This window comes from Saimiri boliviensis, chromosome 7 (genome assembly GCF_048565385.1).
Source record: "Saimiri boliviensis isolate mSaiBol1 chromosome 7, mSaiBol1.pri, whole genome shotgun sequence".
Classification (NCBI taxonomy): Eukaryota; Metazoa; Chordata; class Mammalia; order Primates; family Cebidae; genus Saimiri; species Saimiri boliviensis.
The window spans coordinates 122,359,240-122,385,663 of NC_133455.1; the positions used below are offsets into that span (position 1 = coordinate 122,359,240).

The 26,424-nt window shown below is 48.7% G+C and overlaps 1 protein-coding gene across 50 annotated transcripts in view; it reads left to right on the forward strand.

Annotated features, from left to right (window-relative positions):
• Positions 1 to 26,424, forward strand: part of CACNA1C (calcium voltage-gated channel subunit alpha1 C) — a 709,163-nt gene that overhangs the window by 651,770 nt on the left and 30,969 nt on the right. For 40 of the 50 annotated variants that reach the window (XM_074403341.1, XM_074403342.1, XM_074403338.1 and 37 more), the window contains 4 exons: positions 12,984 to 13,016; positions 16,144 to 16,272; positions 18,370 to 18,435; positions 20,291 to 20,382. In XM_074403341.1, the coding sequence (XP_074259442.1) occupies positions 12,984 to 13,016; positions 16,144 to 16,272; positions 18,370 to 18,435; positions 20,291 to 20,382 (320 nt within the window). The remainder of the gene's footprint in view (positions 1 to 12,983; positions 13,017 to 16,143; positions 16,273 to 18,369; positions 18,436 to 20,290; positions 20,383 to 26,424) is intronic. The other 10 variants (XM_074403346.1, XM_074403357.1, XM_074403355.1 and 7 more) reach the window with 1 other exon arrangement.

The following is a 26,424-nucleotide window of genomic DNA, read 5'->3' on the forward strand; positions in this document are numbered from 1 at the left end:
TGTTGCAGCTGGATGAGCCCCAAGGTGCTGTTCCCACTCATGCACATAAAGGCCAGAGCTTCTGTGCTCAGAGCTTGTGCTATGCAGTGCTCAGCCCTGGGGGACACTGCAGGGAGAGAAACAGAAAAGACAGGGCAGCGGTGTGCTCTGCCCTCAGGAGGTTTCCTTTCCAGACAGCAGTGCAGAGCCACATGAAAACCTATGCAGAGGGGCCGAGAGCCCCACAGCAGGAAAATGTAGGAAAATGACAGCAAGCTGCCCGCCTGTGCAGAGGCCCCTGCAGCTCCTGGGGTCCTGCGGGTTTTTCTCACAGTGGGCAAGGCCCCTATCGTACTCAGTCTGCCATTTTCTCCCAAACTATTCATGTCTTTAAAAGAAAAAGAAAAAGAAAAAAAGCATTTTCTAGGGTTTAAAATTTATACAGCAAAGGGGGCTCTGTCGGGGTTAGGGAAGGGGCCTGAACCCACGCAGAGGCTCCTGACATTGGAATAGTGGTTTTCTATTTACAAGTCACGTTGCGTTTATCTGACTTCGCTCTTAACTACCCTTTGAATTTGACAGGTGAGAATTCTCATCCCCAATCTGCTGATGTTAAAGGTGATGATGGAGAGACTAAGTACCTTTCCAGTGCCTCAGAGTCAGCCCAGCCCTCCTGGGGCCAGCTCACTTCCTGCTAGGCCAGAATTCCTGGTCTTTGTACTCCACAACACCTTTTGACAAATAGAAATCTTACCTGTCCCTCCTGGTGTACTGCCATCAGCCATGACTTACTCAGAACTTACATTCTGTAATTGATATTTAAATAACCACAGGATTTTCCCCCTTTCTAAATAAGCAATTATCAGCCACCCTGAAAGTTCCATTGCCCCTGTGCCCTCCCACACTGAGATGCTCCCCACGGCTCCAGGCTGAGGCATCTGTGGCTTTGAAGTCCTACTGAAGGATTGTCAGGGGACAGGATGGCAACCGTGCATGTGACTGAGAGCAAGAGGAGGTGTCCTGAGACCCGACATCTCTTTCGGAGCCAGTTTCTCCCCTCTCCCACACAACTGATGGCTTATGAACAAAAAGAACAAACATTACATCCCCCAAGGCAGGAAGGCGGTTTGGGAGAGGAGAAAGCTGGACTTGAAGTCAGAAAACTGGCAGCTTGTTGAGTCTTGCTGCTGCTTCCTGTCAAAGCGTTACCAAAATGCCCAAAGACTGTTTTTTCATCTGTCAGAGGAATGTGGTATTTACAGCAGTGTGTTTTGAAGCTCAAATAAGAGGATCTATTTAAAAACTCTATATAAACTGGTAAAGCACTGTGGAATGGGAGAAACTGTGGCACCCAGGCAAATGACATTCTTTCCAAAATTACTGCTGGTGTCACTGGGAGGGTCTAGTCTCCAACCAAGACCCTTCTGTTAGTCTACTTATAACTTACAACCCACAGGCGAGAGCCCTGTCTCCCAGATATGCTTAGACCCATGAGATGGCCAACAGGTACAGCCAGATCAAAGCCAGCACACACACACTTACCACGGCCCATAACTCTGAGGCCTCGAGAGGCTTGCTCTGAATACACAGTCTGGCTTGACCCTGCGCTCATGTCGCAGCCAGTGTGAGGGACGCCAGATTAATTGAATAGCACCGCATGTCCTCAGAGGTAGCTCCCTCTCACTAGATGGTTCTGCCCCTAGGGCATTAGCAGCTTATGGGCAGCCCCAGCATTTTCTTCCCAGTCCCATGGGATCCTTCAGAAAATCCTGCTTCCCTGGATCCTGCTTGGGTACTTCCCAGGTATTTTTAGTCATACTGTCATCACAAGACATATATTCCCAGGGATATGATCTATTTGGAAAGAGTCTACATTGTTAGCTTCAGTGTAATGCATAAGGGCGTTTCACCTGTAACCTGCCATCTTTAACTCCTAAACCCCTCCCCAGATACCTTACCGCCCTCCCCCCAGCTTTCCTCTGTATATTCCCCACATCTAAACCTGTCTCACCTTTTCTCTTCATCTTTCCCAGGCTATGGGGCCCCTCCCTCTCAGGAACCATCATTCATTCATTCCGCAGCATTTAGAGTCTCACTGCCTATGCGTCAGACACGGTTTGAGGCACCTGGGATCCATCAGTTGGCAAACCAAAAGCCCCTGCCTTCACGGGTTTGCACTGTTGACAGGAATAGTCAGACAATTCACAATGCAAGAAGGACAGAAAATAAGGAACCCGTACGGTATGTTAGAAGATGATAGGTACTTTAGAAAAAAAAAAAAAAAAAGTAGTGCCTGATAAGAGGGCTCCAAGGTGCTGGGGAGCAGTGATGGCAGGTATTGCTTTAAATAAGATGGGCTACCTTGAGGAGGTGACAGTGTAACAAAGCAGCGACATGAAGGAATTGAGGCATTCTCCATACAGAGATCTGGGAGAAGAGGTAGCAGGGCAGGAGGAGCCAACGTGGCTGCTGCACACTGAGCTGGGAAGGGAGAGGTGAGTAGCAGACGGGTAACCAACAGGGTCCGCATGTGGGCTTTTACTCTGAGCAAGAAGGGGACATACCCATGGCTTTGATTAGAGGTGTCACGTGACCTGACTCTGGTTTTTTAAAGAGACCATTCTGGCTGGCTGAAGGAGTCAAGAGTGGAATCTGGAAGATCATTTAGAAGGCAAATGCAAATGCCCTCATCTAGCTGGAAGTTGCTGGTAGCATGGAGCCAAGTTGTGGCTAGAAGTGGTGGGAAATGGGTCAGTGGTACAAGTGGTGGAAAATGGTCAGCCCATCACTCTGTTTTGGAAGCAAAATTAACAGTCTCTCCTGACAGACTGCCTAGGGGCAGGAGGGGAATTGCCCAGGAGGACTGGGAGGTTTGGCCTGAGTCAGAGAAGGATGGAGCAGATAGGCAAGGAGGCGGGTTGGAGGCGGGGCCAGTGTGAGTGAGGAAACTCGGAGCGCAGTTTTGACTTATCTGTTAGCCCTTTGAAGGGACATGTCAAGTGAGCAGGTGGACACACTGGTCAGAGGCCTGGGGATGGAGTTATTCACAGCAAGGTGGTACCCAAAGCCCTGGCACTAGAGGAAGCGACAAGAGGCAGAGTCGTGGATAGGCCTGGGCCAGGGCCTCTGGCTCAAGGAGATCAGGACCCGCAAACTTCTGTTCATCTGGGAGATGCCTCTGAACAGCTGCCAGGTGTCATGAGAGGACTGTCTTCAGGCCCCCTTGTGCGGTCATGCTGAATTCTGTGTCGGTATCTGAGCCGTGGACCCCAGCCCTTCTCCTGATGCATCGCCTGTATCTACATCCAAGCCTCTCTTCCTCTGTGAGCCGGAGAGGTGAGAGTGCAACGTCCTGCTGCTCTAAGGAGGCCTCTTGGTCTTCCTCAGTGCTTGGGTCTGAAGTCATATTTTCCTGAGGTTGTTCACAAAAGTTACTGTAGCATCAAAAACTGCTCCCTAAACATCCCAAATTGGAATCAATTTGACTGCTTGGGCCAATAGCCTTTCCCAACACCCTTCTTTTTCATTCTGTATTTTAAAATATACTGAACAGTAGAAAGTGCTGGACAGCCTGGATTCCTGTACCATGAACGTAGAGAAACATTCGCGAGTTGTGAATGAAGACGCCTTGGTTAAGCTGCTAGTTCTGGTGACTTACAGCAATGAACTCCATTCCCTGGACCTCAATTTCCTTGAATGCAAAAGTGAGGGGTGAGAGGTTTGGGATGGTCTCTTGTGACTCTAGCATGCAGTGATTCTGACTTGGGCGTTTTCTGATAGCTAGAGGTGGATGCTTCATTACCCCCATTGTCTTGCTGGGTTCTGAAGTGTCGTTTCCTGTCATCAAGCATCCATGGCTTCATGGGGATGACTCCTCCTGAGATGGAGTTGTCTGCATGGAGATAATCCCTGAAGCCACAGTGCTGAAGGATAGCAAGGCAGGAGAGGCTCTCTTGGCTTTGGTGCAACTCATGTGCAGATTTTCCAGAGAAAAGGAGCGGGAGAAACACCTTCAGGGAGCAGAGCAGGCACAGGGATCCTGTAAGGGGAAGGAACCTGGCCCTGGAGCTTCTGGGCACAGCTCACAGGAGGAATTGCTGAAGGCTTTGCATGATGCACAGAAGTGTCCAGAGTAGGGAAATAAAGCTAGCGAAGGTGGCACTGGCTGTGAAAATGAGAAGACTGACTTGAGGACAACCTAATACCTAATGATGAGCACGGATCAGGTGTCAGGCTGAGGACATCATACACATGATCAGATGAAACCTGAGTATTTACTCTCCACATGAGGAAATCAAGGCTCAGGCAGGAAGAACCTCTGCCCGAGGCCCTGCAGTGAATGGAAGGCAAATCTTGGATTCAAACCCATTTCTGTCTAAGAATTGGCTCTTGTATTTCCACAGTGCCCGCTGGCTAAATCCCTGGGCCAGGCTGGCCTGGGCATGGCATTGCTGAATGGCAAGGCCCAGTGGCTCCTGCACTCCTCATTCAGTGCCTCCTGGCAACAGGACTTGGGGCGGAGCTGCTCGATTTGACTTCTCTGTGCTGCGGATGCTGAATCCACAGAGCTCGGGATCCTCCTGGGATGCTCAGACAGAATGCAGGCCACACACCAGGATCTGTGTCCCTGGTTACAGGGCCCAGAATGCAAGGGTCGGAGGCGTAGAGCAGCACCACTCCCTTTGCCCAGTGGCATCTGCAGCTGCAGCTGCAGAAAGAGACTGGGTGCCAGAGGGATCAAGCAGTGACAAGGAAGGGCAGGGAGTGTCCAGGGATCAGCCTGTCGGGTACTGGCCCCAAGTTTTTCCCACCCAGGCCCTGAAAGCCATTCTACCTTAGCATCTTTCCACCATAGACTGACAGGCACAACTTCCGGTAATTGTCCCTCACTATGCCCCATAAACATAAGTAAACCGGGCTCCTCTATCTCGGCTCTGGGTCCTGGAGGGATGGAAGAAAGGCAATCAGTCCTGAGTCATAGAGAGAGCTGCTTGCTGCACGTCCACCCACTCAGGGGTGAGTCAGCTCAGCCTGCACGACTCCAGCCCTCTGTCTCGGCCTGCAACCCACAGTGCTTGCGTGGGGCAACAGGCCTGGCTCTCTCTGTCTGCCTTTGTGGCTGAAACCACTCCTCCTGCCCCCTGCCATGGCAGAGAAGGGGCCAGAATGGGCACAAGAAATGCCAGGCTGAGTGAGCCCCAACAGAGTTGTGATGAGAGAGGAGGATAGAGATAAGTGGTCAGAAAGTAGATTCTTCCAAGGACATTAGGGTGGGCACACCTTGGAGACCACCTAACCCAAACCCTTGTTTGTTTATTCCTCAAAGGTACCTTGAGCACCTGCTGTGTGATATTGCCTGGGGATATACAAATTCTCTAGGACACCAGGACACAAAAGGCCAGAGGCTGTAAACAGGGTTTTCACAGCAAGCTGACCAGAACTCTCAGTCAGTAGGGGGCTCAAGTGGGTGCTGTTGCCGGCATTGTCTAGATGGCATTGGTGGGTGTGGCCTGAGCTGGTTCTAGGACAGATAGATAAATCAAGTTCAGTGGTCTCAGGACAGCTGGGTGGGGCAGAGCGTGTCCTTGCTGTCTCCCTCCAGCCCCATTTCTCATTGCTGGAGCCTCCTGTTGCCTCAGAGTCCCTCCAACTTCTTCCCACTTCCAGCAACACCCCCGACTCCCAACAAACCCAATGCTACCAATGTGCCTTCTTTCCAAACGAACTGATTCCAGCACAGTAATTCATGCTGGGGTGATAGGGACTCCGTGAGCTGCCCTTCTAGTACATCGTTGTACCTTGAAGAGAAGGCCATGCTCAACCTGCAGGTGGAACGTTTCTCGTATCTCAGGTGAGCCTGTAGCAACATGACCCCTGAGTGGGGAAGTGTTAGGTCTCTCTCCCATCTTCCCCTTTTCTAGTTGTTCTACAAAGGCTGTTTTCTACTCTGCTTAAGAATACAGCTGGCCTTTGAGAGAGTTAGCAGAGCCACCCTCATTACTGGAAGTGGTACATGGCATCTGACCATCAGCAGTCCCCTGGGAGAAGGCCAAAGCCCCCCGCCCCTGGATATCAAGGGAGAGGGCCAGGCTTGCTGTGTAACTGGTGTGATGTGAGGTTGAAGGCATGGGGACAGAGAGACAGGCCTGAGCAGTGGCCTGGTGCAATGAGTCTTCTTAAAATCTTTTGCATTGAGAAGTACTGAAGAACTCTGCAGGTTTGACCCAAAAGGTCCATGGGAACCTGATTTTTTATAGGCATCCAATTTGGGTTCTTAATTCAGCTGTGTGAGGTTGCAGAGGTCCCAACCAGGCTCTGACCCGTCCAGGCTCCGCTTGCCCTCTGCCTTCTGCCCCCAATCGTGTCACTTTCTGTTTTCCTCGAATGCTCTTTCCTATTCTCATCAGCCCACATACAGCCCCCTATTCCCCTCCATGTAAGGGCGGGAGGAAGTTGCCTGGCACACCCCTTGCTGTGGCCAGACAGCTGATGATACCTGGCTAGTGTCTGATACTTTAGTTCCTACAGGCTCAGCAAGCTGCTGTGGGAGTTTTTGCCAGAAAGCTTGTAAAGGCACCTAGAAGATGCCATGTGCTGGTAGTGAGGAGACACAGGCAGGCTTAAAGATGCCCAGGGTGCCTCGAGAAGCATGGCCATTTCCGTGGGTGCCCGTTTACTCTCAGATGCGGTGCTCTCACCCTGGGAATCATCTGTTTGTTTCCTTTTTGAGTCTCTGGCCCTCCCTGCCACACCCACTCTGTTTCTCTGCCTTTCTTCTCTATTCTGTATCTCCTCCCTCTGGCATAAGGAATTTTTTGATATAGTTAGCGCTACTGGCAAGCTGACTTCATTCTTCATGGGCTTTTTTGTTGGTGGAGGTCTGTTTGTTTGTTTGTTTGAATGACTAGATACTGGGCTGTCCTTCCCAGGGGAAGATGAAACTCCCTGGCAATTTTGTAGTCAGTTTTGTTTAGCGTGTTTCTGGCAGGTAATAGCACCTAGAGAGCCATCAGGTTGCAGATGGTAACAGTGAGACCCTGAGGCTTCCACCACTTCCAGCCAGCAAACTGGTCACTGCAGCCAGTAGCACAGGGCATAGCTGTCAGCCATCCACAGCTTCACACACAAAGCAGGAAGAGCAAAAGAGGGCCAGGAACCACAGCCCCATGCTGGGAGCCTGGCTACCAGTCCCCTTGGGTTCAAAGACCACTTGAGGGGAGTTCCGAAGGGGCATTTCAACTCAGTATCTGTAACTTCAAACACACAAGACAGGCCCTCTCTTTCTAGCTGGAATTCCACTTTGGAGAAACACGAAAGCCAGTGGGTTTCCAACCTGGGGGATATGGGCCGGGGCAGAGTTATTTCCATGCTCCCCATCCATCTTTAGCTTTATCCTCGCGAGTTCCCTATCCTTTGTCTTCCTCTGCTCAGCGCTCCTCCTCCATCACTTTGGTCTCTCCATTTACACCAAGCCAAAATGGGAATTCTGCTTAAAATTGCTTCCAACTACGTATACCTCATTCATTTGCTCTTTTGTCTGAAAGCCACTGGCCTCTGCCCTCAGCTCCTGTCTATCCCAGCTGACATGTATTTATCCTTCACCTCCCTTAGCAAGTAGCCTGTTCGTTCAACTTTAGGAGGCTTGCAGTTTAAAACACGCTTTACTTTGGCCTCCTTTAAATGCCTTGCCATGCTGCCATCCCCAGTAGCTCCAAGATTCAGCACCTCCTGACTCCTCCTGAGATGTGTGTTTCTCCTGGTGGGAAGGGAAGATAAAAGGATCATGAGGACCCATGCACACATACAGACCCTTAACCTACATCCTGGCCATGACATTGGTGTCAGATGTCTCTAGCAGCCCCTAACCCCTGCCATTCCCAGCTCTCTCTGTTCACCAGCCTGACCACCATCGGCCCGACCCAGATTTACCGCCAAGGTCTCTCCCTCAAAGCCCCACCCCTTGGTCCTCCTCCACACCATGACACCCCCCACAGAACCAGCGGCTGTGTCTTGCAGATCAACTTGAGATTGGAAGTAGTAAAAGCAGAGAACCGGAGTATAGGGAGGGGGTACCAGCTGGATGGAGATCTTCAGATGGCTTGGAATGAAATTTATATCAGATCTGCCTCCCTAAGTTCAGGACAAGACATTTTAAAAAATACAGCAAGGGTTCTGTAGCAGGACCACGATTTAGAGACTCACACACTCCCATGACATTACTTTTGACGTCTGTTTCAGAGGTGCATGGAATCTCAGGGATGCTGAGGTCACAGCATTGTCTCCATGGCAGCCGTTGAAATTGGGCAGTCCTTTTCCATAGAGCCAAGAGCCATCCTTCCCTGGAGGAGATCAGAGGGTTATCTGCACCTCTCAAATTCAGCCTGCCAAGGAGAACACAGCCATGGCTTATGCCCCCTTCACAGTGCTCTCTGGTCCCCCGACAGCAAGAGAGTATTGTGGAAGACAACTTGATTGGGTATTCCAGCCAGAGATCTACTGCTCAGCCCCTGAATTTCTATAATCCTTACCCTTGGCTGTGCTTTTTAAAAACATAATTTTCAAAAACGTTTTTTCTTATGTTGAAGAGCTATTTTTCAACTACCTTTTAAGTCTCCAGAGAGACCATGTGATCCAGCAAGCAGGAAACACACCCCATGGCTTCCCACACCATCCTGGTGGGAAAATCCTCCACCTGGGAGGAGCCTGTCTCTGCTGGCCTCTGGCATTCCCTGAGTCTCACCCTTCAGCATCCTAAATGTGGCCTAGAGCTGGCACTCCGATGAAAAGAAGTGCCCAGTGAGTACCTTCCAGAAATAAGGACTTCATCCACGCTGGTGTTACTACTTTTCATTTGACCCTGAACTTAATGCAAAAGGCAGCTTTCCAGAGACCTCTCATTAGCTGCTCTGAACCACTCCTTTCCTCACCACCAGTTCTGCCAAACCAAGGCAATCTGCATAAGCATATTGAAGGAAGGAAATTGGCTTTCCTTTCTATTTGCCTTGAGCCTGTTATCTGGAACCACTAACCAGAACTCTCTCTGAAAATGCCCAACCTCTGCCTCAGATATGGAATAACAACTTCATTTCATTTATATCATTACAGGAGCAAATTAAGTAAATTGCCCCAATATCATGAAATCATTGAAAATTACCAGATCATTAGAAAACAAGGATGAAAGAATTGGCTGCATGGAAATTTCTCCGCGCCTACCATTAGTGGAGACGGTGCCGTATTAAAAATCAGCCAGAATGTTCAGGTTATGTAAGCAGCTCTGTTGGCTCTGGTAAAAGGAGAATGCAGTCTCCAGGCTGGTGGGGTGGGTGGAGGGGGGGCGTCTTCAGGGAATCCTATGGCCCTTTTCTTCTCCTGGAAAGACCACAGGTGGAGAAACTACAAAATAACTCAAGGGCACCGGGAGCAAATCTGGGAATCTGGGAAGCAATCAGAGATTAATGGCCCAAGTATTCATGGCTACCAACAAATTCTGAATTTACATCCAAAGGTAGAACTCACGCTTTGTAGTTTCTCAAGTGGCCATACTAGGTATTTAAAGACAGAAATGTGTCTCTGAGCTAAAAGTGCTGATCCTGGGATACCACAGATGTCCAGCCCCAGCAAGTCCAATCTCTCCTTCCATTCCAGCAGGGGATTCCCTTGCCAAGGAGAAAGGGTACCAAAGACGCCAACAATTACGTGGGGTCATGTAGGAAACATCCAGGGCATCAGTAGACCATGGGTGCCTTGAGGGCAGGGGCTGTGTCTTAGGCTGCTTCCTATTGTTACCATGTAGAAATTCACTCAGGGATTGCTCTCTGATTTCGTTGTCAATGGTTATTCATTTTTGAGACCATGGACCTTGTAAACATAGCTCCTCATGTGAAAACAGGTTTGTGTGGTGATAGAGATAACACTAACTAGCTAGTCGAAGATGCCCTGTGAACAGTAAGGCTTAAGGCTCAATAAAAAGTTAATCTTTGAGTCTCTAGCTTCTTCCAAAGTTGGTCTCTTCGGAGAGTTGTCATTACGTAGGCAGGAGAATGCCACATAGAGAGATCCCTGAGAGTCCTCATCCTTCCTCTTTCTATTGTCCTCATAGCTGCCCCTGACGTTTTCTTGTCTGCTGTTATAGGGACATGCCATAGGAATTGTTACACCAACACATATTATTAAAATACAAAATACACTCGAGATTATTAGAACAGACCTAAAGTCAAGTCTTAAAGTGAAATACGACTTAAATAGACAAGGTCCTAAATGGGAGCTATAAAACGCAACAAGAGAAAAGACAGTTAAGACAAATGTTTAAAAGTCCCAAATGAAGGATTCTGAATTTTTTTTAATTCACATATGTATATATGTATGAGATGGAGTCTTGCTCTGTTGCCCAGGCTGGAGTGCAATGGCATGTTCTCGGCTCACCACAACCTTCGCCTCCGGGTGCAAGCCATTCTCCTGCCTCAGCCTCCCAAGTAGCTGGGATTTCAGGTGTGCATCACCACGCCCGGCTAATTTTTGTGTTTTTAAGTAGAGAAGGGGTTTCTCCATGGTGGTCAGGCTGGTCTCGAACCCCTGACCTCGTGATCTGCCCGCCTCAGCCTCCCAGCCAAAGTTCTGGGATTATAGGCATGAGCCACGTTGCCTGGTTCTGAATGTTCAAGAAGTAAAATGAAAAGGGTTTTTTTGTTTGATTGTTTTGGGCCTAGAGGTTGGTTTAGTTAGGCCAGGTAAGATAAGTACCCAAGTGTGTTGTCAGAATTGTCTCCATTTTGGTCCTGTTCAGGCTGGGATTGACACAGAAGACCTTCAAGCATTTGCCCAGAGTTCTGAGAAGTGATGAGCAGCTGTGATGGTTTGCAGGATGGATCCAAGGGGGCAGCAATGGCTCGAGCCTCCTGGGAACTCCGCCCAACACTCTGGAGTTAACATGGTGTAGGTTATCTCCCTCTGGGCCTCACTCCCTGCCCCACTGAAGCCTGAGAAACAGAACTCCTTGTCCATGAGCAAGGGAGCCCAAGCCCTGGGCCAAGATGCCAGTGAATAGCTAGACCTGACCATCCTGGGCAACTATCACACACCAGAGGAAAAGAGGTTTAGGCGCTTTGCCAGGAAACTTCTGTACATGCCTCTGTGTGTGTGTGTGTGTGTGTGTGTGTGTGCGCGCGCGCGCGCGTGTGCACGTGCATGTGTGTGTGTGAGTGTACGTGTGTATGTGTGTGCATGTGTGTGTGCACATGTGTGTGTATGTGAGTGTGTACATGTGTGTATGTGTGCGTGTGTATGTGTGTGGGTGTGTATGTGTGAGTGTGTACGTGTGTGCACGTGTGAGTGTACGTGTGTGTGCATGTGTGTATGTGTGTGTGTGCGTGTATGTGTGTGTGTGTCTGCCTATGTTTGTCTCTATGTTCGGTCTCAGCCTGCTAGCCAAATTCTAGGGACCCACACCCACCCTGCAGGCACCCTGGCAGGTGGAATCTTCATGAAGCAGAGGCTGAGATCTAGAGATTCAGATCTGGAGTGTTCTGTAAATGCCTAGAGCAGCATCCCTTTCCTTCTCTTCCCTCACCTCACCCTATATCTCTACCATCCCCCAAAAGGACATCCTACCAACTAGCTATGAAAAACAAAGAATCTGCTGAGAAATCTGTTACCAAAGAAATATTTTCAGGCTGCAAGCAAATGTCTAGTTGTGCACATTTCCATCCTTCAAAATTCCATTACACATTTTCCTTGTTTGTACCTTAAAAACAGAAATACAAGAGCAACCATCTGAAAGTGGAGGGTAAAAGCCAAGTCCTGACTTTCTAGAAAGAGTTAGCAGCTCAGATGGTCAAGGTCAGCCGGGGCTTAAGCCCTCTGTGCTGGAGCCAAAGAGTAAGGACACCTTCCCAGATCCACGCTCCAGGAACTGCGGGAGAGGGCTGGCCCTGGGATACTCACCAGAGGCCGGCTCCCTCAGCTTCTACCCCCAAATGAGTTCAGCAGTCACACCCATGAGAATAGCTTCTTGGGGTATTAGTATCCTAAATTGTGTACAGGGCCTTCAAGTGTAGAAAACAATTAAATAGTCATTATTTCATGCCAATGGCCAGGCTCACCACATCAATAGACCAACAGCTAAACAAAGCCATCTCCTGCCTGAGCCTGAGCTTTGAGAATGAGCCCCACTACAGAGTCGGTGGAGGCCACCTCTGGAGGCCCTCCTCAGTGTTAGATTGAAGTCAGTTTCCCTAACCCTGAGAGGTCACTGCCTTTGGGCTGCTTTGCTTATGCCTAAATATGGCTGGGCAAGGCTAGGCCCTGGGGTCAGCAAGGCCTCTGTTCTTCAGCTGGCCCTCCCATAAAGCCCAAGTCCTCAAGGCTTAACAATGGCTAATTAAAACATGAAAACAGGCTGGGCACAGTGGCTTACACCAGTAATCTCAGCACTTTGGGAGGCCAAGGCAGGAGGATTGCTTGGAGCAGGCCAGGAGTTTGAGACCAGCCTGGGCAGTGTAATGAGACCCTATCTCTACAAAAACTGTTTTTAATTAGCTGGGCATGGTGGCACGTGCCTGTAGTCCTAACTGCTAGGGAGGCTGATATGGGAGGATCATTTGAGCCCTGGAGTTCGAGGCTGCAGTGAGCTGTGATTATGCTATGGCCCTCCAGCCTGGGCAACAGAGCCAAGACCCTGTCTCTAAAACAAAGCATGAAAAACCTCCATCCACAAAGTCCCGAAGACCTCATCTGCTTATCTAACAATATTATGGATGTGAGTTATTTAAAGCTCATAGGTAGAAGAAGGCCTGTGGATCCTCATTTGACATGAGACCCAGCAACACAGACCCCACACTCACAGGGATGCCCAGGACCTGCCAGGCCTACACTTTCATGTTTCTTTCACTTGTTTCCTTTTGCCCTCTTCTGCCACTGTGTTGCTCCTGTGTTAGCCAAGACCTAGAATACCGGGCATCTTCATGGGAGACTCATTACAGCTTATCTCTATCTGCCTTTCTTTAAAGCCAGCTGAACATACCCAATGCTCTCCCTCTATGGTAAGACCAACCCTCCCAACCACGCTCCCGGCTTCTGTGTCCCCCTCTGACACCCCCACTCTCCCCACCCTGACCTCCAGAGTCCCTGGGAGCCCTGCCTGGCTCTCACTGCATGTGGCCACCATGTCTGCCGTGTGCCTTGCTTGCCTGTTCCCTTCTCATGTGAGCTGTGAAGGTGCCTTTTGTGCAGTGTTGTTGTGTTACCCCTGAGCTTTCCTTGGGGTGGTAATTCACTGTGATCTTGACTATCTAACAAGCCACTGGGAGAGAATGGGACCCGAGGGTCATTTCCTGTTAAATACCCTGAGGACTCCACTGGCCAAAGCCTCTGGCCTTAATCTGATGTGAGAAATTTGCAGAGGATACTTATGAGAGCCATGGTAGGAGCTTCAGGGTAAGGAGGGAAGAGGTGCTCGAGCCAAGAGATGGAAGGGCGGATGATGATTCCTATTAATCAGTGTCTGTGGCTCCTAGTCTCCCTGTGCTTCAAGTGAAAGGCCACCGTAAGAGGTTTAAGCGGATATACTTGTTACTGAGAGTGTGGTTGAATTTCCAGCCACTCCAATCTTGCTAGCCCTTGCATTTTTCTAAATTCCTGAAGTCCGTTAAAATGAGGCTACAGCCACTATTCTGCAGCAGGCTGGAAGCGGAAAAGCGAGCTCTGTTGATGGGACCACTCCTGGTGTAGGAGTCTGTGATTCACTTTGGCTAAAGTGATAAAAGAGACGCCATTCAGTGTGACCTTGAAGCCTCCTTGGCCCAGCCTTCTCCAAAAGGCTGCCATTAAGCATTTCAAACTAGGCCAGGTATGAGTTTTTAGAAGGACCAGTGGGTTGACTGACTGACAGCCCCAAAGTCCGCAGGCGGAGGCAAGCTTGGGTGGGTTGATTATTCCCCGGTGCACCCTGGCCCCGCCTGGCCACAAGGCCACCACAACAAAGGCTGTGCACAGATGTGCTCTGCCCCACTTCTTGGGGACCCTGCTCTCTGGATCAGCCGTCTGGATCTGCGTCTTCTTTACACAGCCATTTGGTTTATTGGGGAAATTGGTGCGTCCAAATGGTCGCGTGTATTTTCCCTTTGTCGAGCAGCATTAGGAAACAGCAGCCACCGGGCAGGGGTCTGAACAGTGGAATGGAATTCACACGGCAAGCTGGGTGTCAGGTGTTTTTTGGTTTTTTGTTTGTTTGTTGTGTTTTTTCAACTCAGCAGACCCAGATGCCCCTGTGGCACCAACTTCTCAAACTCTTGACACTTGCAGCTGAAGTTCTCCACTGAAGCTTGTGCTTTTTTTTTCTCCTTTCCTGAACACAGTGGAACTGACAGCTGAGTTATAAAACCCTAAGCCTCCTCTGCATACTCCTCTGGAGGAATACAACCTCCTTTTATGGAGTGAAAATAGAATTTCAAATAGATACACAGGTGATAGAAATACAGAGATTAAGGGCATCAAAGACTTCAGAACACACAGGCAGGGCAGATCCCAGGGCAGGACAGGGCTGCTGCCCACAGCCCTCCACCCAGCCCCTCAGGCACCCGTGCCGCGGGTCCCGAGACCCACCAGTCTGTCCCCTGCCTTGAGGGGAACAGGAGCCTTAGGAGGAAATGAGGCAGCTGTGATTCTGAAACATAAGAAATGTTTTTGCTATTCACCTGCCTGGAAGGTCTGGAAAGCAGGAGAGGTCTCTGGCCTGCTTCTGGGCGGGGTGGTGGCTACCTCTGGGTCTCCCTGCCTCCCTCATAATCTCCTGTCCTGCACAGTGAGGAGAGCAGCCTCTGATGCCACATCAGGGTCAGCCAGGGCAGGCAGTGCCGTTAGAAGGGCTTTTGCGCTGTATGTTGCCAGGGAGAGTCTGACCTAGAAATAATTAAACAAGTGGCAAGGTAAAGCAAGGAGTGGGGGGATCCAGGTGGCCCCAGTGACAACCTGAGACCTCCCACCTCGAGGGTGATGTGGATGGGAACAGTAACAGGAAGCCCCGAGGGTCCATTCTCTCCAGGTGCCCGCAGGGCTGGGTGAGCTGCACTAGCTCCGGATGTGGCAGTGGTCCCCTCCTGGGTTCCTGCTCACCAGGCTGGTGTGGGCAGAAGGAGGGCCAAGTGGGGAGTCAGCTCAGTGCTCAGGTTTGGAGGCAGAGGATGACAGGGCAGCCCGCCCTGCCCCCTGAGCCCAGGCCAGGTATGTGCCCAACCCCCAGGCCCCCCAAGGTCCAACAGCAGCTGCCCAAGCACCTCCGCTCACCTCGGCCTGCATTCCACCCTCCCTCCCCTTCACCTTCCCTCTCCCCTTCCCCAGGGCCCCTGAGGGAGACCATTTGCAGGAGCATCAGTTGCAAGGAAGGCCTCCCCTCCTTTACCCGGACCCTTGACCCTCTCCATTCCAAGGTCTTGTACAGCCTGGAAGGCTGGAGCCTCCTAGAGGCCCCAGGGCAGAGCGGGGTAGAAGCAACAGCTTCAGAGCAAGAGCTGCAGACCAGCCCCTCTCCCAGCACAGAATAGCACCCCTCGTCCCTCCCTTTGGGATGGGGGCTGTGGAAAGCAGAAGGAGGTGGTACGAGGGAAGTGCTGGAGTCCCAAGCAGCTGGGATGTGAGGTCTCTTCGGGAGGCAGCCCACAGCACCCCCAAATGCACACATACCTACAGCCAGGAAAGAGGCTGTCACCAACCCACCTCCTCGCAGAGCACCGGGCCCCACTCAGGACACAGGACTCTCCGCCCAGACAAACAGAGGCTGCATCCTCAGCAGTGCAGGGGCAGGGGCTCCCAGGGCAGCTGGCTCTGGGCCTAGAAGACTCCAAAGCATGTGGAAGTTCCTCATGGAGTCATCTGTTCCTCCATCCAGGGCATTAAGAACTAGGAATGAAGGGGAAGTGGGGAGAATAAAAAAAAAACAGGACCACAGCCCAGGGGCCGGGGCACAGTCTGTCTCTGCAGAGACCATGGGGCTGGGCTGTCCACCCGTTAAAGGTGGGCGGCTGCCCTCCCATCTGAGGGGGAAGTCTAGTGCAGCGAACCCTGGCCTGCCTTCCGCCACTGCCACCGAGGGCTGTGTTTCTCGGAGGGGCCCGCCTCTTCTTCCCCCCTCTTGCTGTGCTAACTGCACCTCCTGTTGCCGACGGGTTCCAGAACGCAGAGGAGAACTCCCGCATCTCCATCACCTTCTTCCGCCTGTTCCGGGTCATGCGCCTGGTGAAGCTGCTGAGCCGTGGGGAGGGCATCAGGACGCTGCTGTGGACCTTCATCAAGTCCTTCCAGGTAGCCACCCCTCGTGTCCTGCGGCCTGAGGGTCTCAGGGCTGCCACCTGGCCCGGGGCAGAGCTGGCACGGGAAGAGCCCTCCACTCTGGGGCTCTGCCGCTTCCTCTGAGTGACAGAAGTCCGCTGCTCTGCCTGGCTCCCCATTTCGCACGGAGAGGCTTAGACAAAGCGTGTGGTTTTTAAGGCAGGCTTGGAGACCCAGAAGTCCAGGTGGTAAAGGAGGGATGGGAGCTAAGGGGAGGCAGAAAGGGTCTGCCTTACTTTTACCCATCGTTTGTCTTTCTCGGCAAGAATTTACTGGACAAAGGAGTTTTGTGATAAGGAGGGCCTGGACAACCTGGTGACCACGATGGCTCTTTGAATTCAGTATTTTCAGAATCCGGCCATCACCCTCCTTCCCGTGGGCATTTCAGCAGCATCTGCTCCAGCACCTGTTATGTCCTTGGCCAGACTTTCAGGAGCCTGGTGTCTTCTACTTGGCAAGAGACGCCCCTCAAATAAGCCCAGGACTGCCTGGCCACATGATTAGTCCCTTTGCTCAGCCATTATTTCCCAGTTAAAACAAATGACGGTCAGCCCCAGCCAGCTCAGAGGAGCCTTCATAGGTTTGAAGTTAAGGAGAAGCAAAGCTGTTGGGTCACTTGAATTCCCCCAGATGAGTGCAGAACCGTGAAGGCGTTTTCCTGCTTCCCTTGGCTGGTGGAAGGCAGGCTCCTCTCCCCATAATGGAGGGGCCACTCAGCCTTCTCAAGACCAGAGGCCATCAGGCAAGATGGCTTTTGTGTCCCTGGCCCCAGCCAGTTCCTGCCTGGGGACAGGGTGTGCCTGGGCATGGTCCAGGTGTGCCCATGGCTGTAGCTGTAGCCAGAGGAAAGGTGCCCATCCTCAGTGGGAGTCCCGTCCTGGCTCGGCCCCCAGAGCCTCCTACCAGGGACTGACCATCCAAGGCTCTCCAGGGAGCTCCTTATGGCCAGGCCTCCTCCAAGCTGGCAGGGCTGACCCCCACCTGGTGATGAGCTGAGGCTCCTGCACCCAGTGCCACACTCGACCAAGGCTCCGGGGATTCAGAATGGTAGACACCAGCAGAAGCAAGACCGCCGCCACCCCTGTCCTGGGTGCACGAGGGACCCATGGCTGTGAGCGGCCATACAGGGACCCAACATACTCGCCCTGACCTACAACATCTCCCGGGGCTGGGAAGAGGCACCGACTGGGTGACTGTGAAGCCTGATGGTGGGGCCTGACGGTGGGGCGTGCTCTCATGGCACCCTCTAGTGACCGCAACCGCGGCTGCCATGGCGCCCGGGAGTGCGGGCCCTACCTCCCATCCCAGGGACCATGACCTCTCCCCAGAAGTGGCAGGGGCTCTGGAAAATTAGTTGTCCGAGCTGCCAGACAGGTAATACATTGAGCGAATAGAACGTATGGAACCCAACTCTGTGCAAGGCATTGCACTAAGCACTTTATAGGCCTTAAATCATTTAAACCATGAAACCTCTGAGAGGTCGTTATTGTTAACATTTCCCATGAGGAGACTGAAGCTAGGAGAAGTGAAGCACCCCGGCTCTCATAGATAGAAAGTGGCAGAAACAGGATTGGAGCCCATGATCTTTCTGCTAGATTTTTCCTTATTAAATGTTTTCATTGCAACTGTAATACCTGCTCACTGCAACTCGTGGGACAGAGTTAAGCTGTGTAAAGAGAGGGTGTAACTTGCCACCACCCCACTCACAGGTAACCACAGCCAGCTGAGTGCTGTCCTCCACCATTTCTCCTGCCGTGTACAAACATACGGCACATGTGTCGTCGGAGGAGGTTTTGCTGATTCTTGATTGTTCTGCCCAGGTAGTGTCACACTCTATCATTCATTACTCCACAGCCTGCTTTGAAAACCAAGCTGAAATGAGAAGTCAGTTCTGGTTTCTCAGGCCTTCTCCCAGGTTCCCTGCAGTCCTGTGGGACTCTTGGAAATGTCCCCCAGCCCAAACCAGGCAATAGCTGATGGCTGCAGAGACAGGGGTGCAGGGCTCCCTGGGAAGGGGCCAGCTGGCCTCTGCACTCGGGCCTCATAGGAGTCTCCTGTGCTTCCTTCCAGGCCCTGCCCTATGTGGCCCTCCTGATCGTGATGCTGTTCTTCATCTACGCGGTGATCGGGATGCAGGTAGGGAGGCTCCCACTTCCTGGCCTCTTGCTCTGTCTCTTCCCAGTTCCCAGAACCACATTCCCTAATGCCTTCCTCCCGCCCTTCTCCCTCTCATTCCTGACTATCCCTCTCCCTCCTCTTCCATTTTCTGAGGCCCAAAAGGCCACAGGAATTGGAACTGGCCCCAAAAGGATCTCCTGTAAGTAACAGGAGAATGTCCAGGTACAGAATACATAGCCCAGAGAGCTTCCCTCCCCGAAGCCTGGGTTCTGCTCTTGGTAGAGGAAAGACACTCCTGAGTTATACAAGGGGCCTCAGGAGAGACACAGCCCCTTCTCAAGAAACAGCAGCAAGGTGTGTCTGCCCTGCACCACTGTTTTCATCCAGGTCTGATGGGCCTGAGAATGACCCCAATGAGATTCACTTGAAGCTAATGTCTGAGAGGGAGGGAGGAAAGAAGGAGGAAGCAAGGAAGGGCCAAATCAAGGCGAGGTTCACTGCATCAAACGTGCAGCAGTTTTCCGAGGCCTCCCTTCCCAAGCGCCCACTGCACCTCTCACTGCAAACCTGGAGCTCTCCATTCCCGACTCAGGGCTCCAGCTTGAGGTTCCAAGGTCAGACTCGGCAGGGCACCCACACTAGGCCAGAGCGTTTCCTCGGCCACTCCTTCAGGAAGTCCCCTGCTTGCTCATCACAGAAAGACCCAAGATTCAGTTGCCAAAACCTTTTGAGACTAAAAGAGCTACCCTGATACCGGATAAAGGTGGCAGTTTCTTTTTTTTTTTTCGAGACGGAGTTTCGCTCTTGTTACCCAGGCTGGAGTGCAATGGCGCGATCTCGGCTCACCGCAACCTCCGCCTCCTGGGTTCAGGCAATTCTCTTGCCTCAACCTCGTGAGTAGCTGGGATTACAGGCACGTGCCACCATGCCCAGCTAATTTTTGTATTTTTAGTAGAGATGGGGTTTCACCATGTTGACCAGGATGGTCTCGATCTCTTGACCTCGTGATCCACCTGCCTCGGCCTCCCAAAGTGCTGGGATTACAGGCTTGAGCCACCACGCCCAGCCTTTTGTTTTTGGTTTTTGTTTTTGTTTTTTTTGAGACGGAGTTTCGCTCTTGTTACCCAGGCTGGAGTGCAATGGCGCGATCTCGGCTCACCGCAACCTCTGCCTCCTGGGTTCAGGCAATTCTCCTGTCTAAGCCTCCTGAGTAGCTGGGATTACAGGCACGTGCCACCATGCCCAGCTAATTTTTTGTGTTTTTAGTAGAGACAGGGTTTCACCATGTTGACCAGGATGGTCTCGATCTCCTGACCTCGTGATCCACCCACCTCGGCCTCCCAAAGTGCTGGGATTACAGGCTTGAGCCACCGTGCCCCGCCTAAGGTGGCAGTTTCTAAGATAAGCACAGCTAAAAAAATAAATAAAAACAACAAAAAACAGGGGAAAAAGGGATTTCAGGAATGAATTAAGCTTGCCCTGGCCCCTGATCACTCACCCCATATCACTCCAAAATGCAAGAACTAAATTTGAAAGAGTGCCTGGGCATGCAGATTTGAAATGGCAAAGTAAAGAAGGCCAGTGCATCCTGTGTCCTGTCAGAAGCTGGGTCCCCGTCCCAGCATGCACTGCTCTCAGCTCCAGCTCCCATGGCTGCAGGGATCTGTGGGCACTTTGGTCTAGTGTGGAAATTGGGCTTAGGGGCTGCGTGGGGCAGTAGGTGCCTGCCATGTTGCATGGGAAGATGGTTCAGCCTGTGGACTGGCCAGTTCCAGGGACCCCTGAGACCCTGAAGAGACCACTGAACAATGGTGGGAAATTAGGACCCTCTCTGTCCACAAGTCACTGAACACCTCTTCCTTCCCTCTCCCAGGTGTTTGGGAAAATTGCCCTGAATGATACCACAGAGATCAACCGGAACAACAACTTTCAGACCTTCCCCCAAGCTGTGCTGCTCCTCTTCAGGTGGGTCCCTGAGGACACAGGTACACACACACACACACACACACACACACACACACCCCTGCATGGTGCCATGCTGTGGCCTGGTTGTAGAATGAGAGGGAACTGTCTCCTGGGGAGTAGGAAGGGAGAGGATGTGTGCTTGCCATCCCTTGACAAGGAGGCCAGTGGTTCCATTGTCATTTATGAAAACTTTGCACGGAGCAACACACTGGGCACTGGCACACCTGCTGGAAACCAGCCAAAGCCACTAGGGGAGCAAAAGTCACATGCTGAAAGTAGCCTGGCTTGGAATCTGAACAGGCCCAAAGCCAACCTGGTGACACACTTTGTGACCTTGAGAGAGACATGTAACTTCTCTGATCCTCTGTTTTCTTGTCCAGTAAGTACAGATATCGATCACTCTGAGCACCTGTGCCATTTGCCATGCTGGGCGCTTATGTCCACATGCACTGGGCTTCAGCCTCGTTTAATCCTCAACACAACACTAGCAAACTGAATCCAGCAGTACCTGGAAAAGGTGATGCATCATGATCGAGTGGATTTCATTCCAGGGATGCAAGGATGGTTCAACATATGCACATCAATAAATGTAATACGCCATATTAACAGAATGAAGGAAAAGAGACCCGTATGATCATTTCAATAGGTGCAGAGAAAGCATTTGACAAAATTCAACATCCTTTCGAGATAAAAACCTCTCTAACAAATTAGGCATAGAAGGAATGTACTGCCACACAATAAAGGCCACATATGACAAGGCCACAGCTAACATCATACTTAATGGTGAAAAGTTGAAAGGCTTTCCTTCAAGATGAGGAAGAAGACAAAGATACCCCTCTCACCACTTCTATTCAGCATAATAATACTGGAAGTCCGAGCCAGAGAAATTAGGCAAATTTTTTTTAAAGGCATCCAAATAGGAAAGGAAGAAGTAAAATTTTCTCTATTTGCTGATGACATGATCTTATATAGAGAAAATCGTAACGACCACTGAAAAACTATTACAACTGATAAACTAATTCAGTAAAGTTGTGGGATACAAAATCAACCACACAAAAATGAGTACCATTTATTTACACTAACAATGAACTATCTGATAGAGAAATTAAGAAATCAGCCCCTTTTACAATAGCATCAAAATAAAACAAAATAAAATACTTAGGAGTAAATTGAATGATCTATAAACTGAGAACTTATAAAACATGATAAAAGAAATAGTTGGTGACATAAATAAATGGAAAGATATCTTGTGTTCATGGATTGGAAGAATTAATATTGTCAAAATGACCATACTACCCAAAGCAATCTACAAATGCAATTCCTATCAAAATGCCAAAGTCATTTTTTATGGAAATGGGAAACAAAATCCTAAAATTCATGTGGAACCACAAAAGACCCTGAATAGGCAAAGCAATCTTGAGCAAGAACAAAGCTGGAGGCACTACATTGCTTGATATCAAAATCTGTTACAAAGCTATAGTAACCAAAACAGCATGGTACTGGCATAAAAACAGACACATAGAGTAATGGCTCAGGATAGAAACCTGAGAAATAAACCCACTCATTTATAGCCAACTGACTTTCAACAAAGGTGCCAAGAATACACAATGGAGAAAGAAGTCTCTTTAACAGTGTTGCCAAAGAGGAAAAGGGGAATTACTTTCAAAATCATCATTAGCATTAGACTTCTCATTAACAAAAGTGTATATATAATAGAAGACAATGGAATAATATGTTCAAAATTACAAGGAAAATGTATATTTGAACCTGGCCCTCTATATGCAGTCTAAACAGCATTCAAGTAGCCAAGTAAAATAGAGACATTTCCAAAAGTGTAAGAACCCATAAAGTTTCCTCCCCGACGTAAGTCTTCCTTGAAGCAATTACTCAGGCTGTACTTCCACAGAATGAAAAATGAATCAAAGAAATAGAATGAGCAGAGTAATGATACAAGTAAAAAATCATGAAGTTTATAGTTATGAGTTATGAACAAGGACATTATAAAGTTTGTGTAAAGTCTAGATGATTGGTAAGGGGAAAATGCACGAAACCTTAATGACGATTTGGAAGTAATATTTTATATTATCTCAACAAGGTAGGAGGTGAGGTGGTAGAAGAATGAGAAACATGAAACCATACTAAGATTCTTCTCTTGTTTGGGGGTAAGAAATAGATACTGTTTAATTCTGTACAAAACTGAGGGAAAGTATGTATAAATGAATATGTTAAATATTTCAAAGTCAATCACTAAAAAAATAGAAATGGAATGTATACATTCTAAACCACTAGAGGAAAAAATGGGCAAACATCAAAAGGAAGGTAAAGCAAAAGTAGAAAAATAAATAAATAAAACATGGAAATTAGAATAATAAAATGAGATGGCAGGAAAAAGAACAATAAGCTGGGCGCAGTAGCTCACACCTGTAATCCCAGCACTTTGGGAGGCTGAAGTAGATGGATCATGAAGTCAGGAGATAGAGACCATCCTGGCTAACACAGTGAAACCCCGTCTCTACTAAAAATTCAAAAAAAAATTAGCTGGGCATGGTGGTGCATGCCTGTAGTCCCAGCTACTCAGGAGGCTGAGGCAAGAGAATCACTTGATACCAGGAGATGAGGTTGCAGTGAGCCAAGATTGTGCCACTACACTCCAGCCTGGGCAACAGAGCAAGACTCTGTCTCAAAAAAAAAAAAAAAGTAATAATTACTAAAAATTATCGAGCTAAAGTTCACCCGTTAAAAGATACTCTGATGTTGACTTTAAGATATCTAGCTCTTTGGGAGGCCGAGGCGGGTGGATCACAAGGTCAAGAGATCAAGACCATCCTGGTCAACATGGTGAAACCCCGTCTCTACTAAAAAATACAAAAAATTAGCTGGGCATGGTGGTGTGTGCCTGTAATCCCAGCTACTCAGGAGGCTGAGGCAGGAGAATTGCCTGAACCCAGGAGGTGGAGGTTGCGGTGAGCCGAGATCGTGCCATTGCACTCCAGCCTGGGTAACAAGAGTGAAACTCCTCCTCAAAAAAAAAAAAAAAGATATCTAGCTCTAGCCTGTTTGTAACAGATATAGTAAAACAAAATGACCTAAAGAAAATGAAAATAAACGGATGGAAAAACAAATACCATATAAGGCTCACATTGTAGATGTAATAATAGCAGTAGCAGAAATAGAATTCCAGGTGAAAGGCATTAAACAAGACAAAGAGAGATTTTATACTGATAAAAGGTATAATCCATCCAAAATATGTAACAGTCATAAAACTACATGAGTCTAACAATATAGTTTGGAAATGTATCAATCACACACTGATAGAACTATAATGAGAACACACTCACACAGTGGCAGATTTAATACAAGTAGTAGAGCATGGCAGTTCAAATAGAGCAATGTAGAAAAAAAGGTAAAGAACATTAAATAATACAATTAACAGACTTGAGCTTATAGATTTATACTCAATAAATGGCAAAAAAAAAAAAAACACATTCTTTTTAAACACCCCAGAAACATTCACAAAAATTAGCCAAGATTTAAGTCCAAAGAATTAAACAAATTCTAAAGCTGCTCTTACCTTGATATAGCAAAATTAGAAATTAACCATAAAAACAATAACCCCTTCAAAATCTACTTAAAATATTCATCACTCTTCTTAGTAACTCAAAGCTGAAACTACAGTCTACAGGCATGCACCCCTAATGACATTTTGGCCAATGACAGACCCTAAAATTACCATGGAGCTGGAAAATTCCTATCACCAAGTGAAGCTGTAGCATTGTAATGCAGCGCAATGCTTTGCTCGTGTACTCGTCGGCTGCCAGTCATGTAAAAGTGTAGCACATACAATTATGTACAGTGCATGATATTTGATAATGAGAATAAATGGCTGTCACCTGTTTATGTGTTTACTGCACTATACTTTTATCATTATTTTGCAACATGCAGCTTCTACTTATTTTTTTAAGTTAACTGTGAAACAGCCTTAGGCAGATCCTGCAGGAGGTATCCAGAAGAAGGCATTGTTATCATAGGAGATGACAGCTCCATGCGTGTTACTGCCCCTGAAGACCTTCCAGTGGGCAAGACGTGGAGGTGGAAGACAGTGGTATTGATGCTCCTGGCCCTGTGTAGGCCTAGGCTAATGTGTGGGTTTGGGTATTAGCTTTTAACAAAAAACATGAAGTGTTTGATAGAAAAAAAACATAAAATAAGGATATAAAGAAAAATTTTGTACAGCTGTACAATGTGTGTTTTAAGTTGTGTTATTATAAAAGAGTCAAAAGTTTAAAAAGTTTACAAAGTAAAAATGTTGCATTAAGCTGAAGTTGATTACTGAAGAAAGAAAAACACTTTTTATAAATGTGTGTAGCCTGAGTGTATGGTGTTTCCCATCTCCAGTGGTGTACCATAGTGTGCAGTCATGTCCTAGGCCTTCACGTTCACTCACCACTCACTCACTGCCCCACCCAGAACAACCTTCCATCCTGCAAGCTCCATTCATGGTATCACCCTCTACAGGGGCGCTAGCTTTACATCTTCTTTACCGTTCCGTTTTTACTGTTCCTTTTCTGCGTTTACCTATGTTTAGACACATAAATACTAACCGTTGTGTTCCAGTTGCCTGCAATATTCAGTACAGTCACGTGCTGTGTAGGTTTGTAGCGCAGGGGCAGCAGGCTGTGCCATAGAGCCGAGAGGTGTAGTAGCTATACCATCTAGGTTTGTGTGAGTCCACTGTGTGCTGTTTGCACAACAACAGAATTGCCTAACCATGCATCTCCACATTGTTAAGTGACACAGGACTGTGCTGAGAAATGAGACCCAGAGCACCATGTCTTAAGTGTTGGAGATACATCAATCAACACCAAAGAAAAATTCACAGCCTAAAATTTATTTATTTAAAAGATTTATATTAAATAAGCTACTAAATGGGGACATGAATAGTAAAATAACCCCAGAATATGAAGGAATGCATTTTTAAAAATAAAAGCAGTTCAGGCATGGTGGCTCACGTCTGTAATCCCAGCATTTTGGGAGGCTGAGGCAGGCAGATCAAAAGGTCAGGAGTTTGAGACCAGCCTAGCCAACATGGTGAAACCCTGTCTCCATTAAATATACAAAAATTAGCTGGGTGTGGTGGCAGGTGCCTGTAATCCCTGCTACTTGGGAGGCTGAGGCAGGAAAGTCATTTGAACCCGGGAGGCAGAGGTTGCAGTAAGCCAAGATCATGCCATTGCACTCCAGCCTGGGCAACAGGGCGAGACTACATCTTAAAAAATAAATAAATAAAATAAAAGCATAAATTAATAAAATACAAAATAAAAATGGATTTTATCAATAAACTCTAAAGCTGATCCTTTGAAAAGACCAATAAACAGACAAACCTTCATGAAATCCAATTTTTTTGAAAAAACACATCAGGAATGCAAAAAGCAACATAATTACAGATGGGGATGTGATTTTTAGAATGATAACAGAATTTCATGCCTCTGTTTTGTAGCACCTCAGAGGTGATTAGCTACTTCAAGATGAAGCCAAAGGTCTCCTTCCCAGCCAGTGGCTGCCAGAAACTCATTGAGGTGGACAGTGAATGCAAACCATACCTTTTATGAGAAGCATATGGCCTCAGAAGTTGCCTGTGCCACTCTGAGTGAGGAATGGAAGGGTTCTGTGGGCAGAACCAATGGTACAATGATAAGCATGGCTTCCTTATGAAGCGGCATGTCCTAACCTGTGGTTGTGCCCACCTGCTGCTGCATACGGGCATTCTGATATAGACCAAGGAGAACTGGAGAAGGAAAGCAGATTGTTCAGGGTGGCATTGTTGGTGCCAATCTGACTGTTCTTAATTTAGTTATAGTTAAAAAAGATAGAGGGGAGAGAAGGATATTTCTAGACTGACTGATACGACTGTGCCTTTTCACCTGGGGTCCAAACGAGATGGCACAGTTCAATAACTTTTCCTCCTCTATAAAGACAATATCCAGCAGTACGTTGTCAGTAAGCCCCCAAACAAAGGATGTCAGGAACCTAGGACCAGAGCAC